General features: G+C 43.3%; 1 protein-coding gene across 7 annotated transcripts; it reads left to right on the plus strand.

Moving 5' to 3' along the window:
• The first annotated feature begins 695 nt into the window (after positions 1-695).
• Positions 696-10,080, plus strand: LOC124652844. Of its 7 annotated transcripts, XR_006987761.1 has the most exons (5): positions 696-1,236; positions 2,488-2,890; positions 3,355-3,555; positions 3,678-3,773; positions 8,441-8,725. XR_006987761.1 is itself a non-coding variant. In XM_047191888.1 (4 exons), the coding sequence occupies exons 1-4, from the start codon at positions 987-989 to the stop codon at positions 9,428-9,430; spliced, it is 699 nt and encodes a 232-aa protein (XP_047047844.1). In that variant the 5' UTR covers positions 696-986; the 3' UTR covers positions 9,431-10,080. The 7 variants fall into 7 exon arrangements, 2 of the variants coding, with proteins under 2 accessions (XP_047047844.1, XP_047047845.1); XR_006987760.1 differs by lacking the exon at positions 3,678-3,773; XR_006987762.1 differs by lacking the exon at positions 3,678-3,773 and having other exon boundaries at positions 2,491-2,890.
• The last annotated feature ends 7,730 nt before the right edge of the window (positions 10,081-17,810 follow it).

The raw sequence follows: 17,810 nt of genomic DNA on the forward strand, positions 1-17,810 counted from the left end.
CGTGCTGTCTACGGTGTTGGAGAAAGATTTTATTGTTGATGGATTTTACTGTTTGAGGAGGAACGCTTATGGTGGTATGAGAGACATATTATAGATGAGTTTAAGAAAGAAGAGATTGCTTGTGGAGGATTTGTTTATATCGCAATGGATTTTATTTGTTTATAAAAGGTTCTCCTCGCGAGGCGAAGTTGCACGTAAGGTTCCCATGTATTACGGGCATGTCGTAGATAGTAAATATATTGATGCAACCCTCCATGCTATTGTTTATCATTGCTAGACTATACCTGAAAAATTAATACTGCAAAAAGAATATGATTAGTTATAAAAAAGTATGCTAACTTTGAGTCCCTAAAATATACTTCCTTCGTCCATAAGAAGATGTCAGAGATAAGTGTATAAATACACCTAAATTTAGATAAACTTGCGAAATTCTTTGACAGACATAGGAAGTACTTTTTTAGGTAAAGAAATTACTTTTTTAAGGGCATAAAGAAATTACTTATCTTTTCTTTAGCAGAAGAAAAAAATACCAACGGAGGGCTCATGTTCGGTCCAAAAAAGGTTACCTTATTGTACAATTTTATTGGCTCGGCATTATTGATGGGGTGGGCCGTGTTACACACTTTGGCCTGCCATAATGCTTGCCGTAATGTTTCGTACCTCCATATTTTTCTATACCGGACAATGATTGACTGAAACACCCAGAGGAAAAGTGAATGAGGAAAAAGAGAGTGAGAAGTCTGGAGCAAAGGATAAGCCAGAGACAGAGGAAGTAGGAGGATGCTCTCCGCGTCGTTGCAAAATCCAACATTAATAGATCAGAGTGGAGGCAGGACGGAGTTGTAGAATCGGCGCATGGCCAGACCCAGCTCTAGCTGTCGCGGGAGAAGGCAAAGGCGGCGAGTGCGTGGCTGCGCCAGACGCAAGAGGAGCGCCGAGCACGCTGATTGGTCTCGTTCCGACACGCTGCCGCTGGTGTGGCGCCGATGTGTAGGCACCGAGTTGTAGAGCCGAGCTGCTGGGGAGGGCGAGGTCGGCGACCAGGACCTGGGAAGAGCGGGGGATCGAGTTTTCTTCGGTCGCCGCGTCGCCGGCCCAGCCAGCAAGTTCGCGGGCAAGGGGGAACTGGCGGGCGGCAGGAGTGGGAGAAGTTCGATTTTGACGGTGTATGTGGTGGTGGATTTCTACCTTCGGCCAAGATTCGGCACAATGGCTGGTATATGCAACTTAATCTTGGTATGCTGCTCTTTTCCTCCCTAGCATACGTAAGTGCCTGGAGTTCTCAGTTTCATTCTCGTTTTGAGTATCATGCCTAGCTCTGATCTCTGCTTATGTAAATATGCTGAAACAAAAATAGCAAAAAGCATCCCAAATTTAGATGAGCGTGTGTTAAGATATGGCTGTTGTGTAATTTGTCCTCTAATAATTTGGCTACATCAGCTGTGTGGTTCAAATCTAAGTGGACGAACAGAAGCCTCTCGCGTTTTCTTCACATTAATTTTGACATACTGTGTTTAGTCTCTATGCACTAAATCTTTTAGGAAGAAAACCTCATAATATAACGAACACAGACAAAAGGAAGTACTTTTCCAGTTTTCCTACAACTACATTAGCATTACTACACAAACGCTTATACAACAACGCAAAGAGTCGATCAATTTAGTAAAAGCTGCAGTAACCGAACCAAACCAACATGGTTTCATTTATTTAGCAAAAACGGAGCAGTATAGAAAAAGGATAGTACGACTGGATGTTGTGTGGATTTCTATATCATATATAAACAATTAAACAGATAGATTATTGGTATATTTATACTTCGTTGCATGCAGTTTCTTTGTGAGTGAAGTAGATTCTGGTTGGAGTGCCTCGGCCTAGTAAGCAAATGTGATTTCCATGGATACAATTTTTTCATAAGGAAGGCAGCTTCTAGTTTTAGCAAACAGAGTCATATAGGAACAGAGTAGCATAACTGAGGTGATTATACATGGATAGGTAGGTACCTAGTTTTACAGAATACTAAAAGAAATGTACACAGGTTTACAATGCCATTGCATTCTTCTTCTTCTTCTTCTTCTGATAATTGGGATTGATGGAACAAAAGTTTCAAACGAAATTGCTTCTTCATTGGTTCTGCTCTCGCTTTTGTTGTCTTTGTCTAGGGTGGGCTGATCTAATGGAGTTTGCCATCTGATTGGGGGAAAAGAACAGAGCTGTGTTACTATATTGCGACGATTCCTGTAATTTGTCCTGTAGGTATATATCTGGAGTGCTTATGTGGCAAACGATGCTGTTTGTTTTTTGGAGGGAATAGCTCCTTGTTGACTTTTTTTTTTATCATGCATTGCACTGCGAAGGGTAGGCAGCTCAAAAGTTGATTATATAGTTGTGATCAGTTACACTCTTGTAGGACCGCTAATTTTAGACAGGTACCTATTCTTAGTCGACTGGGTAGCTCCTGATTTTTCCTCTTCTTGGCTGGTGTTATAGAAGTGAGGTGTGGTAGGTGAACCGTGGAGAAGAACAGAAGCACCAAGCCGGAAAGGGAGATCTGTTAGTCGTGCCGCCGCTGGCTGGAGCACGGGGTGCCACCGAAGCTCGAACCGCACCACCGCACGGGCTCAAGATGAAGCTGCGGGTAGTGATGTAGCACGGGACGCCACCGAAGCTCGAACCGCACCACCGCACGGGCTCAAGATGAAGCTGCGGGTAGTGCTGGAGCGGGAGAGCGCCGCCACGCTGGCTGGGCCTCGGAGAGCCTCTACGTGCTGTGGCGGGGGACGTTGCTGATTTTTTCAATGAGCTTCTGGATAAAGAAGAGCTAGGGGGCAGCATATAGTTACATTGAATAGAGAACAACAAAAGCTGAGTCGGGCCGATCTGCTATTAATTGGTATGATTCTCTTGCCTAAATTATTAAGAGCATGTTTCCTTTGTTTGCGGTGTGTGTATTATCTTGTCCAACAGAGTTCTATGGTTCCTCGTTTCCTTTTTAAGGTCGTCTAAAGGAAAGTAGCGAGACAGATTATAACATATATATTTATCAGCACATCGGTTCACAAATTTAAACAACATCTATGCTAACAAAAAATAATTCTAAGTATAGCTTTTTTTAGCATGAAAAGCTGGAAACTTATCACAGTTGTTCAATATCTTGGTATAAATCTGTAGCAGTACTTTCCTTCGAATCTTTTGTCGAGATATTTGTTTAGCCAAGGACTAAATCTAAAAAATAATGATCATTGTTCTGGAGATACTATGGTAAATGCAAAATTCAGAAGTTGTGCCGACCTATGCAACTTGAAAAGTATTGCTGAAAATTTTCTGTGATGAATAACCTACTGTAAATTGTTGCAGTGATGCAGGTCTGGCTGGAAACCAGCAGCGTCCATCTCCAAGAGGAGCGCAGAGGAGAGGCGGTAGAGGTTCTTTGGCAGGCTGTCGGTGTTTTGGTGATCGAGGCTGATGCGGCACCCGAACTTGCCGAGCATGTGGTACTTCCAGTGGGCGAACTCCTGGGTCCGTCGTCCTCTCCAAGGTTCAATGAAATACCTGCAGGTATAAGTTTTTATATGTCTTAAGTCAAATAAATTACCTGAGCCTTCCGAACATCTTATGAAAATAAAGGGAAATGCACCTGCAATTTTGGGTCATGCTAAATATAACTTCTTTGTGTGTAGATCAGATAAACTGTAGTAGTATGTAAGAATAAGGGAACCCAAAAGTAATACATGTCTAGACTGGTCATTCGAGCAATGCCTAAGGCAAGAACACAGGTAAACATGCAATATTTCCAGTATGTTCATATTTGACACCTAAAATAATACGAATGGCTCATTATATTAGACCTTGCAGAAACTGCTCAGTTAACACATCTGTAAATAAGAAACAGAAAATTTGTTTGAAAGCAACACCTATAATAAAGAAAAAGATCCCATGCAGAAAATTGTTGTCTTATTTGTATGATCAATTGTTTACTCAAGAAAGACCTAACCAGTCAATCACATTGAAGATAGATAAATAGCTTTACTTTTTATCATTGTGCATACTCTCAGTTATACCTAAAACAAACTGAATCAAAGTGAAACCAGGCAATTTAAAACTGTTAAAATATAGCCAACCCAAATCACTTTGCATATCTGAATCTGCAAAGCAGGAGCACTGGCAATGCATAATACCCAAAATCTAGGTGAGCAACAATACAATGAAACATAGGTAAAAAAATGCAGTACAAAGGTCTTATTCTAAAGCTAGAAAGCAAGAAATGATCATATAAGAAGAAAACATGAATGCACATCACGCCGGGGGGTGGGGAACATTAGAACACAGTTCAGAACATCTTATCATGCAAACTATAACACATGCACATCTCCCAGTTTACGAAGTGCAGTGTGCAAACGCCTATACTGATGTTTGTATGTATCTTTACACTGAACATAAGTTTGTTGTTTCCTACTTGTCTGAACACAGATAAGTTGACATTAGGACCTGCTATTAGATTGGTGTTTTCAGAAGAAAAAACACATGTCCTTCAGTTGCCTACTTGTCTGAACATAGATAATTTGACATTAGGACCTGCAATTAGATTGCTATTTCAGAAGAAAAAAAACATGTCCTTTGCTGGGGTGCAAAACCTGGAAAGATTGAGGCGACATATACCTCTATTGAAGAGGCCGCTGCCTGGCTATTGGCTTAAAACTTCATGGCATCAAGCAGATTGATTTTGCACCACCGATATCACTTACAGTGGTGGAAAACTCAAATGCCGTGAAAATGGCAGCCGCAAGGTGACATGTGCCACCTCACCCCTGTAGTCCAATCAGTGCGAGCGATGGCGAGGAGCAACCTGCGACAGTGGTTGAGTATGATTTTTCCGACAACCTAGATGGCGGCGTCGTGAACCAAGAAGTTGTGGGGCTCAGGTTGGAGCTACAAGAACAAACAAAGAAGAATAAGTTAGAAATTAAAACATCGCTAAGAAAACCAAATGAACTAAAAATTAACATCACCTGATGCGGATGGAATTCGGATGGAAGAACAACCGGGATGAGTACACCTCTCTAACCAGGCGAAGCGGAAAATAGAGAAGGTGGCGAGGATGACAATCTAGGCCGTGGCTAAGCGGCTGAGTGGGAATCTCAATCGCTCCAATGCTGGAGAGGCTAGAGCGGCCGGTCAGAGGACGAAGCAGCCAAGCACCGCTTCTTGAACAATATCATGGGCACTCTGGTCATCGTCTAGATTGTTTCCAGGTCTAGATGGTTTCCAGGCCACGTTGCCTGATGAAGAAGGAAGAACATCCATGATGAGAACACATCACCGAACCAGACAAAGAAATCTGTGAAGAAAATAAAATGATCAGTTGGAGAAAATGGTGAAGGCATGTACTGGTACGATCAAGAAGGAACACGCCTAAGAAGGAGAACCCGACCTTCCCTTACCTCCGGCCCAACCACCAATCCTTATGACGGCAGGCGGCGGCAGAATTCATTCTTTTTACTGCATAAACAAATCTAACAAAAGAGGAAGAAGATGGAGAGGTGTGAAATCGCAGACACACCCATTTACCATCCCCGTCGCCTCCTTGCTCTAAATAAAAAGCTTTTGCCTCTCACAGCCTCACTCTTATCCCCATTCACTTCCTCTGTCTCCCCCACCGCCGGCGACCGAATCTCGGTTCCCTGCCTCCCCGCCGGTGGCCTCGACAACCACATTCTCCTTACGGTTTCTGCAGGCGACCGGAGACCAGGCAGCCCAGGTGGAAGGTCAGGTGACCAAGCGCTGGGGGCAAACAGAGGTGGAGCCGCGGCAGCGGCCACCGACACCGGCGTTCGATGCCTCTGCGCCAGACTCCGCTCCTCCATCCACGATGTGCTTCCCGCCACCAGTGAGCCCCCTCCCCATCAGGACAAGGTCGCTCACCCCAACGGCAAGTGTCGCCGTGCATAAAAAAACCAGCCATGCGCTCGCCCCACCATTCTTGTCGATCTCACCCTTTGATTTTCCCGCTCTGATTCCATGGTCTATCGCCGCGAGCACCAAGGAGTTAATCGAGGCTAGCAAAGGAGGCGCGGGAGAAGGGCTAGGACTGCTGCTTCGCTGACGTACTGCCAATGCGAGTCGGCGGTAGCTTCCTGCACCGGCAGCCAGATAATATTCCTCTCGGGTGCTTCGTTGCTCACTGATAAGGTTAGACCATCTTCATCAGACTCCCACAAAATCGTGTGAACAATCATGTCAGTCCAGGGCAGCGTAACAAGACAATATAATGAGGATATCTGTTTTGTTGCAATGCATTTTCTCACAGCAATTTCCGAGATAGATGTTTATGTAAGAACAGGATGGTAGCAATATGCTAATTGAATCTATGCAAATCAATTAGAAGCTGCAATTAGCATATTGCTACCATCCTGTTGATTGATTTGCTGGACAATAAAATTGATTTGCTGGAAACGACAAGTCAAAACATCATGTGTTTAACTTTCACAGGAGCTCATTAAATAATATTTCTAATCCACATCATGTGTTTAGGCATCTGAAATTTTCAACATCATAGTTTTGGACTTATTTTACTTACCGTTTAGATTTGAGCTTCGCCTCTAAATCAGAGCACTTCGCATAGAGAAAGTACCAAGTCAAAACAGTGAGATAATGACCTCAGAAACATGGTATAAATAAAGTTAAACGGACCTCTACAGCAGCAGCCCTCGATGCAGCATCAGCACGTTGCTCTTGGACCTCTTTTTTTAGTTCAGCCCCAGCTCCATTTCATATGAAATGAAACTTTACAGTGTTCAATTTAGGGAAAGTAAAAACAAGGCCAGGCCCCGCACACAGCTAAGGTTCATAGCGAACATAAAAAGTAGAGAGATGGCAGAGGATGATCATCATGAAACAGAGCCTCGCCCGAATGAAACATCTAAAACAAAGAACCAAGTCTGCATAACAGAAAAACAGGGGAAACTAGTCTGCTTGTGTTGACCAGTGCAACAATATAGAAGAATCTAGCGCTCAGCCATAAACAGGCTCCTTCCCGCGACGATGCTGAGAAGCTGCGGCTGCCTCATCTTCATCATCCTTGCCACCATAATCACCCGAGCTGCTAGATGGGCTGACCTGAGACTCAATCTCATCATCACGAGTAGTCCTATTCTGACGATACGGATGAAGAAGCCGAATTTCTTGCATCTCAATACTACCTCTGTCCTGCAGAAAGCCATGAGTATCGGCTTCGGCTTCGGCTTCCGCTTCTGCCTGGCGCTTCTTCTTATCACGGTGAGTGCAGTAACATGCAGTGAAACCACCGAGGAGTATGAAAGAAAAGACTGCGATGTACACATACATCCTAACAGTAATCCCCTTCCCGCCTGCAAAAGAAAGAATATAGAATATGAGTGAAATCTAGCATTCTAGCAGTATCCAACCTAGATTGCTTTCCTAGACCAAGCTGAAGAAATTCGCTTGTTATCCTTCAGAGAAAGATGGTTCAGAAGAGAACTTAAAAACAAGAGTATATTATGTTAATTCTGAACAAGCAGATACCAACATTTTAATACAAAATAAATATTTTTTTTAGGTTCGTTTGTCTTCCTTTCCACCTAGTGAGCTGACCAGCCTTGATATTTGAGTTTCTGTTTCAAGCATCATTCCTACCAGCCATGGGGGATTTGCATTCGTGGGAAAGACAAGAAATCTGTCTTATGACAAGATTGAAAAAAGGTCACATAAATAACTCAGGCCCACCCTCGTTGCCAGGTGCAATGAGGCTCTGAGCTGCGCTTGGCTTGGAAATAAAAATGTTTCTCAATTGAGTGAAAATACCATATAAGACTTCCTTTTTAGGACCAATCAACTTTCAGTTGCAACTAATCCCATCTCCTCATGCAATCCGACTATTCTGATCTATTATTTTGTGATTAACTTAAATAGTTTCCAAATGGAAACCTGATCCTATCTGACTTAAGAAACCAATTGTATCCTTAAGAGGTACTAAACATGTGTCAAACATGGGCTTCTAACAAAATCTTCTATCATAATGCCATCCAACTCGACTTCTTACTGGTGTGCAATTATGCAAGTTGTAGTTAGTGGACTTTCTTTGGTCCCTGGGGCAGAGACATGTGCACTATAAGGAGGGTATCATGTCCACTAGCTTTAGATAACAGTTTGTCCTAAACTAGAAATCTTTAACAGTGGTAGAAACCCTGCACCATCATCCATGAAGTCCCCGTTGGAGGATCATATGGTTACTGCACTATACCTGGACTTGAAATCTTAGTTACTAGAAATTTAAATTTGTTACCCTCATCATTTTTTATCATAAACGTGAGAACCAGTTCCTATAGACTTGTTAGCTGAATCTCATTGCTTGGTTCGATTATCTCCAGGAAATTCTCTGATGCAACTTGATGACCTCACCTTAAACATTTTGCTTGTTTTGCAGCTTGTAAAACTACGTCGATCTCCCACTGTCGATGATATTCTAAAGAAGTATTTGGAGCATCGGATAAACAAGGATAACAAGTCACTAATCTATGTTATGAATTCTGGTTTATTTCCCTTTTCTGCCACAAGTGAATTTATGACTGTGTAATATTTTACTGGAATTGTGAGGTCCCTTGAACTTGCAATCTTTTATTATTATGCAACAACATAACCGCATAATGTTAAAGTATCAGTGCTGTATTAATTGATGATTCAGTTAGTATTAGAAAATGCCATTTTCATACACAGGATTGGATATAATATTTGGTTGGATTAGTTTTGATGGTATAAAAGTAAGCATATTTCTAGTTTCTACATTACATACCAACTACCTTGGTGGCTACCCCTAAATTCTCCATAAGATACAGAGACCTGTTTTTTTTTTTGCTTGCGATGCATGCATGCACATGCTTGGGATGGTAACAATTTATAAGGCTTTCTCATCCCATTTGGACATTTCATGTGTCATGTGCTGTGCAATGCGGCGTCTACAGTTTTCTTGGCTAAAAGAGGATTGACACGCACCTTCATGTTTGGATGCAGTGAAGCAGTTGAACTGCCCACGGCGCTGGCCGCAGAAGCCACCGGCTTGCTCGCAGGATCGGCACGGCCCTCCAGCCGCCGGCGCCCAGGTGAGTTCGAACCCTGCTCTGAGCGCCAGCAGGACGTCGTCGCCTATGCCCAGCACCGGCATGGTGACGACCTCCTGGCAGAGCCGGGCCTGCTCGTGCGGAGGTAGCCAACCGTCGGGGATGTAGAAGGAGAAGGTAACGTTGTGCCGGTCCAACAGACACGGGATGAGGTGCCCGCGGGAGACCCCTCTGAACGTGAACGTGCAGTTGAGGAGGAAGCTCACGTTTGTGTTCCTCGCCGTGAGCGACAGGGGCGGCGGCGAGCCCGGCAGGAGGTGGAGGCTTCGGCCGGCGACGTCCGGGCACGTGGCGTTTAGGAGGGCGATGTCGAAGGCGGATATTGCCGGTGTACTGCCGTAGCTGATGCTGGTGATCCCGTACTCGCCCGACGGCAGGCGGAGCACGGGCGTGCCGTGGCGGCACTCCAACCCGAAGCCAGTGTAGCCGCAATGCGCGCCCGTGTCGTTGCCGACCCAGAAGGGGTAGCGGACAGCGACGTTCCCGCAGGCATAGTTGGGGCAGCCTGCCGGCGCAGGGGAGGAAGCCACGCCGGCGATCGGCAGCAGCAGGAGGAGGAAGGTGAGTGGCGGCATAGTTGTGTTGGAGTGTTCGGTCACGTGGCCGTGGACAGGGGAGGCACCTCCCAATTCAACTTGACAAAGCCAGTATATATCGGCCTCGACCACGGCCAAATGCGTTGCATTTTCCGTGAGTAACTAACTGGCAAACGCATTGCTTGTGCAAATTACCTAACTTCGCATGCGTTCTGGTGCTGGTTTCGCAAGCACAGCACTACCTAGCTTCGCATGCGCAACACATTCTCAGAATTCATTTTCCCTACCAAACTAGTATCAGGTATATGTGTAAACGGACTTCAATTTTTTGTATATTGCTTTGATGTACTGCAGCTACCTATATATCCGGCACAAATACAAAAGATGGGACAAAAAGAAAAGAAAAGAAAAGAAAACTGTGTTGCTAGTGTATGCATATATTGTGGATTTTATTGTGAAGCATACTTATCAGAAATGAAAAGAATGGATGCTCGCTGAATTATTTTAAATTGAAGTTAGGAACTTTACGATAAAATTGGGCCCAGCATCCAGGGATTAGTACGATCCTCTGACATATATGAACATGCTGTTGAATGGTAGAAGGAACCAATTAACAAAGAGCTTCGCACTTAACAAACAATTATTTCGAATACTGGGATTACTAAATATACAAAATGTCCTGACAGGAGTTTCAAGAAACTTACGCATCCTCGGGAAGTTTACAACTGCTGAATACATCATAGAAGATACGGCAGGAAAAACAAACATAGGCAGAACTCGAATTGCCCTCGTTTCCCAAGCGTGATCCTCACCATGATAGCATAAGCAACAGGCTCTCGCAACAGCTTAATCGATAAGCAATGTTTTCCTCTTTGCTCATACTTGATAATCAACAAATAAACCTTCAGCTATCCTACTTAGTGTCCTTCCAATAAAAATCTCAAATAAATCAAGGTGCAACTAGATTTTTTTTTTGAAACAGAATCAAAAGCTTTACCTATCTCATTGATTAAGAAGAAGTTTTAAGGTTATAAATTAGCCAAAATAGCCAAGAAGGGTAGAAGGCCATGACACAAAATCCTACTCTCATGGCATAATAGCAGTCAAACGTTTTGCCCCCGTGGCAGCCCAAAGAGAGGCATTTCTCTTAATGGCCGCAATGATAATAAAGGGCTTCGAAGCATGGTTCTTGATTACTCGGGTGTTCCGCTGTCCAAACATGATCTTGAAGGATCAACCAAGCGAAGAACTTGCATTTTGGAGGTGTCCAATTATCCCAAACCACCGGCTTCATGAAGGAGATGGCAGGCGCCTCAATAGGCTGAGGCGGAGGAATATCTTCCATCGCTTGCATGCTTCCAAACAGTTGTATCTCCGATAAATGAATTGCTTGAATCTTGCTCCATAGAGCAAAGAATTGAGATATGTGGCTGACCGAAATGCCTCCTCCCAAGGCAAGGTTCCTTATCCAAAAATCATCATTTTTGGATAATGGTGCTGTAAGAGAAGTTAGGGTTAGAGCTATTCGGCCCCTATCCTCTATTCCTCTGCCTTATCGGTGGTGCCGCTCACAATGCATATTGAGACTAGAGGGTGGGACCTTTATATAGACTCCAAATTCCAGATATTACAATCTGTTTTCAGTTAGGACTCGTGACTAGTTAACTAACCACTATCATTAACGGCCAGGTACCGAGCCTAATACTGTTAATCAAGTAGGTCCCAAACACGCACGTGTGAGTCGTGCGCCGAGTTTGAATTCAGATTCAAACTTGCAGGCTTTAACAATCTATAGAGCCAATCCTATAGACAACCTGGCATAGCACTCTATACTGTTCCCGGGTATAATTCCAGCATATTCTTATAAACGTAGAGGGAGAAAACGTAGAGGGAGCCTTCCTCAAAGAACATACAACAATAGCCAAGATATGACAGACCATGTTAATTCCTCCCACTTTTCCTAACCATGTTAGTGTTGGGAGTTTAACATGCGTTTTCCTTTGGGTATATAATATAATCCACACAAGATTCCATGCGGTATGATTGCTAGTAATTCCAACTTTGATAAAATGTAGTGTATTTCTACTTTCCACCATGTTTTATAGATAAAAAATGGTGCCATTGCATAACCAGATTCACCAAAAATAACAAGAAGAATAATAGGTGTGATTTTCGAAAATGGTGAATGGAACCTGGGTACGCGCGCACCCGTTTACGAAAAGTTCAAAAAAATGCTATTCAAAAGTTTCCAAAAAATGTCAAGTAAATTTTTGCATGTAGATATTATGTTGATACTTACTCGTGTGTGTTTTCACGGAAAAATACCATTGTGTGTGACCTACACAAAAATGACAAAATGCAAATTCCTATTCCTGTGAATAGTACAAATTCCTGTTCACTATTCTCATTTGGACATTTTGTCATTTTTATGTAGGACACACACAATAGTATTTTTTCGTGAAAACTCACACAAGTAAGTATCAACATAATATGTACATGCAAAATTTTACTTCATATTTTTTTGAAACTTTTAAATAGCATTTTTTTTGAACTTTTCGTAAATGGGTGCGCGCGTACCCATGTTCCATTCATCCGGGTCGGTGTGATTTTGTAGTAATATAGCATATCATATCGATAATGTCAAAACATAAACAAAAGTACTTTCCAGCCATTAAACATTACCCGTGACCGTGAGAGATAATGCAATGTTGAACAAAAAATTGAAAAGTTGTATGTAATTCCTTTTCCAAATAATCAAGGGAAGAGTCCTTCATTCAACCATGGAGTATACGCATAATACAATGGTGAATAATTCCAGGCTCACTTATAGATTTCCATTAATTCCTGAAGTGTACTTCCCCCACCAATCAGTTCACAAACCTCTGATGAACTGATTTTCCACTTCAGTATGAGATGTTCATAATAAACAATAAAGGCCTTCCAACTTGTATGTAAATCATATAAATAACCATATCAAGTGCAGTCATGAATGAATGAAATAAAATAAAGTGTTTGACCTTTTGTGGGAGTATCCAGAAATACCATAAAACCATGATGACAAAATATTATAAGCCTCCCACTAAAGTTTCGAATTCCAGAATTAATATGTCGCGACCAAGTCGTATGATAAAATAGTTGAACCTCTAGTGGGAGTGTTAAAACAAAATACCTCAAATACCGCAATGAAATAATAGAATCCTTAACTGATAGTCCTCCCACTTAAGTATCGAATTCCACAATGAATGAGTCACTTAATTGTTTTCCTTGGTTTGCAACCAAGTCATAAATATCATCAATAATAAATTTCCAAGCATGTGTCTTAGTATTCCTCCATGTGGAGTTATCGTCACCAAGAAATTAACTTGTCCAACTTCCAAAATTCCAATGGATCATCAAGAGAATATGACCATTGTATTAAATTCTATAATGGGATAGTTTCTGTTGAGCAATATTTTCTACTCTTCTTCTCCAAATAGCAGTATGCCATGATCAATAAATTCCGATAATGAGCTATAAATTAAATTCCTTCCCATTGTAGGTGATTATAGTGTCCTAACATTAATAGATTTCCTCCACCAAAGGAGTTTGATTGCATAATTTTCCAATTCCAAGTATATAGAGATATTAGTAGTAGTGCCTAAGTATACATATATTTTTCCCCTTGGAGTTGTTTGCATACCAACATAGTTGCTATTGTGTTCCGGCAAATTATAACGTAACAAAAAATCTAAACTATATGGAGAAGCATTCATAAACAAATATTTATAGTGCAAACAATAACATTGGACATACCATTGAGTAAAGAGTTGAATTCCCTTTCCTTCAGAGTAATATGATTTTCCTCTAGAAGTAGATGCATGGTAAACAAATATTTCCAGCATAATTTCCGTGTAATATGTCTGTTCTTCATATTCCAGAGCACAAATATTTGCACTTTTGCAGCCTTGATGAGAGGACGAAATAATAATTCATGTCCAAACTACAGGTAGGCAAATTAGTTCCTTGCTATTTTCCCTGATTTCCGTGATAAACCAATGGACACAATAGTTGACAGAAGCCCTCTAATCTGTCCAACAGATGACGCGAAGAGCCCTACGCGTAAAAACTTAGACCCTTTCGTGTGAAATGCAGCAAGCTTTGCTCCGTGTGATTCCTCGGTCCCATGAACTGCTTTCCAGACCGTGTGTTGTAGAAATTCTGACCCATGCACCAATTAACAATACTAGCAGCATTTCCACCATCCGTGCAAAAAGAGTCAAAACAACCATCACCAGATTATCCTAGGATGAACTAGAGATGACATAAACTTGGCTGGCTTGCTGCTTGAATTGAATTCCTTCCTCCGCTCATGCGAAGAAAAGAAAAAAAAATCCAGCGCCGTGATGAGATTAAATCTACAGAGCCAGTAGCGAAATACGAATTCACAGGCACGCACTAGGAAGATCGATCCCATCACTGTACGCGTGCGTAGGCGCAACGAAGATCGAGTTGACAGAGTGGTGGATTAGCACCTGCTTAAGTGATCAATCAATCAATCAATCTGACGCTGACGCGGAGAGGCTAACGATTCCCTGTCACAGACTCGCAGTAGCACAGCAGGCAGGTGATTTCTGGACGGAAGAAAGAGACTTGACGGAGACGACCTTGGGGTCCTCTGGACTCTGCGGGGAATCGTGCTCTCCCGAGTGGGAGTTGCGGCCGGGACAGCATGCCCCTCCTGACGCTGGGGATGGCGAGTTCATTGGCGCCAGATGCAGCGGCAACCGAGAGTCAGCCGGCGACCTCGATTCGGACCTCTTCCTCAATCCGCCGGTGGCAGGATGGAAGCAATCCTTTGTCCATCCGTATGTGCAGAGGGAACATGCTCTGTACTTCCAAATCGAACGAGGCACGCGTAGGCCGAAAAGCGCAGCGCCGGGCAATCTTGATCGCCGGCCAATTGATTCGAAGGGGGAGCGGAGGCGACATGGCGCAGCGTACATCAGTGCGTAACCAATCTGCAATAAATCCTAATTCGCAGCAGAAACCGTAGACGACCGGCGGTGGAGCTCGGACTGGGAAAGAAGTCTAGATAAGGGCACCGCTAGGAATCGGAACCGATTTCTTGCATCCCATCGGACTAGTTTATGGCTCTAGGATTGGAAGCAGCTGGACCGTACGATCTTAACTAGGCCCCGCGCTTAATTTCCGTTAATTGAGGACCAACTGCATGGGGCTCTAAACTGTTACCGTTAATTTCGCCAGCCGCGTCCATGCCTCGAGTGGCTTTCAGGAATGGATTTGCATGCTTCTTGTGAAACTGCTCCCTTTATTCACGTCTGCTCCAAGATAATCTTTTATTTTAGGTAGATAAGTTAGCAATATTATATGTTGCTGCGGAAGCACTGCTTTCAAGATTGGAATCCCCGTTTCTTCGGAAAATATTTTTGCTATTTCGTTGGATTAACCGTGGCAAGTACAAAAGTTATTTCTAACCATCACGAATTTCATTTTCACTACAACTAATTAACTTTTCTTTAAATATTTTGCTTCTCTTCCAAAGAAAATTCGAGGTTGTTACCTTGTAGTCTTATTTCCATCATAGAAAAGATTCCAAAAATATTCATTTTTTAACAGTGCTTCAAACAGATGATATAATTTGCTTCCAATGTAAGAAACATTTGTTTCTATCAACATTGATCACAAAGAGCAGATTCTTTTCTTCCAAAGGAAATAGTATAGTACATGGTTCAAATGAAACAAATATGTGTTTCCATCATCATTGCTTCATACAAAGGGCATATTATTCTTCCAAAAAATATAACTTTTGCTTCCTGTAATTTCTGAAGTAGCATCTACATAAATACGAATCGGTCACATGGTTTGTGTCGTCGGGTACAATTCCCGTCGCCCCCCTCTCATGGCAATGGCACATGCACGTTGACGGGGAACATCAAAGGCTCATCGATGACTTGCAAGTTGCAACAATGACTTCATGCCACTGCTAGCAACACTCTCAGTCTCCTTGAAGACGTCCTAAAGAGTCGCTCGCCACAAGTGTGGTGCTTCAAGCAAGAGATGCCGCCCAGCATAATATCGATCTCGATGTGCTCATTATCAACATCGTTGTAGCCAAAAGATATAAGCCATTGTGAAAATAAGGTTATGTGTAATGTGTTGACTTGAATCATGAGCAACATATAACAGAAATTTAGGAAGCATGGGGTAGTAACAAAATTATAATGCTACTGAAAATTTAAACGAATAATGCAAAAAAATAGATAGAATCTATTTATGCAAAGTTTCAGGGAGAAAAACATGCATTTTTTTGAAGCATCAGTGTTATTCTATCTAAGTTCTCAGCATAACTAGTATCACATAGAAGCTTCAAAGCCTGAGACACATCCAATATCACGAGGACAACATTTTAATTAAAATTTTGCTGAATATGACAATACAAAGAATAAGAAAAGGGAGAGCATGGTTATATGTAGCAAACTATCTACACTGAAAAAACCGGTATAATGGGAATAGGAAGCACAATTATTTGATGCAAGGATTAGTACTATGTTATGTGGCTGCTAGGGTTTGGGAGTGAGAGAGAGAGGGCTGCGAGGGCGCGAGAAGGCCGGCCGGGGGCCTTTTGCCCACGGCCGGGCAAGAGGGAAGGGATTTCCTTCTTAATTCTTGCTTCATTAGATCGATACATCTCCTCTCCATATATAGAGAGGTTTACTTGACTCCCAAGCAAGGCTTACTTGACCCCTAAGCAAACCCTAAGACTAATGGGCCCAGGCCCATGACGTACTCTAACACTACACCCCACCTGGACATGCAGCTCGTCCTCGAGCTGCAACCTAACGACGATTCGACCCCACACAAACCTAACGCCTAAAAAACAAGCCTTTTACATCTCGGCCTATTGTATTGACCTGAAAGAAGCTAACCCGAATGAGACTCCGACTCTTTATTTTTGACTCCGAACGATAAGGCAAGAATCCTAGGTGCCCCGAACTTGTGCGTTTACAGCCCCCTGGATCCCAATGACACCATCGGGACCAAGGGAGCCCTCGCGGCGGCCGGCGGCGGAATGCAGTGGTGCTACGCGGTGCGCTCCTGTCACTGACACCATGTCTTCTCCCCGCCGGCTGACTGTCGATGTGTTGGCGTCAGAACCCACCGGCGGGCAGTGACTGGCAACACAGTAGAGCCGGGAACAACTAGGGCTGCGGCTGGCCCCAGTCCCTCAGAGCGACGGCCCGCAAAGCCTCCTGGTCACACGTCCGATGCTATCGCAAGGGCGTGCCACCTGAGCTATACACGGTCAGGAAGGTGTTGGATGATGCCTCGCTTAGTTTCCTGCATGGCATACACGTAAACATTAAATACGAGCCTCGATCGGCTCTCAGGTTATCCTGTGAATCGGCTCAAAGAGCCGATCCACCCATGATTCGTACAAGTTGTCCGAATATATGGTGGTCCTGCTTGATCAAGATAAAGTCAAAACAATCTACGACGATTTAGGGTTTTCACCGCATAATCGGATCATCCTACTCACGATTGGGCCTCGCGCTCGCGTACGGTGACCGTAAGCCGATCCTAGACAGGGCCTAAAAACCAACACGAGGTTGATCCCCGGAACGTCCTGTCTAGGGCTAGCAAACTCCACCCTACACGCCGCTGGATCCTCCAACCCTTTGTAAGGCCTAACTATTGCGGATGTTAAACTAATCCTTGATGAACAAGGAGCAACCGTAACGGATCGGATCTACTAAACTATGACCAAGCGGGGTGCCGCCCCTACACCTAAGACAGGTGTAAGGGCGGCTAGATGCATAAGGGTTGCACTACGACAGCATATGATACGAAGAACAATGCTAACCCTAACACATCTAAGATAACTACGTTGCTCGCCATCAAAAAGGCTTCAGTCGAGCAACGCATGAACAACGAGATAAGCTTGTGCTGCCTAGATCGCAAGATGCGATCTAGGCAGCATGGTGCTTACCGGAGAAACCCTCGAGACGAAGGAGTTGGCGATGCGCCGAGATTTGTTTGTGTTGAACGTTGGTTGTTGTTTATTCCATAAACCCTAGATACATATTTATAGTCCGAGGGACTTTCTAACTCAAGCGTGCACCTAACCGTGCACGGGTAAAACTCT

Source organism: Lolium rigidum, chromosome 5 (assembly GCF_022539505.1).
Source record: "Lolium rigidum isolate FL_2022 chromosome 5, APGP_CSIRO_Lrig_0.1, whole genome shotgun sequence".
Lineage (NCBI taxonomy): Eukaryota > Viridiplantae > Streptophyta > Magnoliopsida > Poales > Poaceae > Lolium > Lolium rigidum.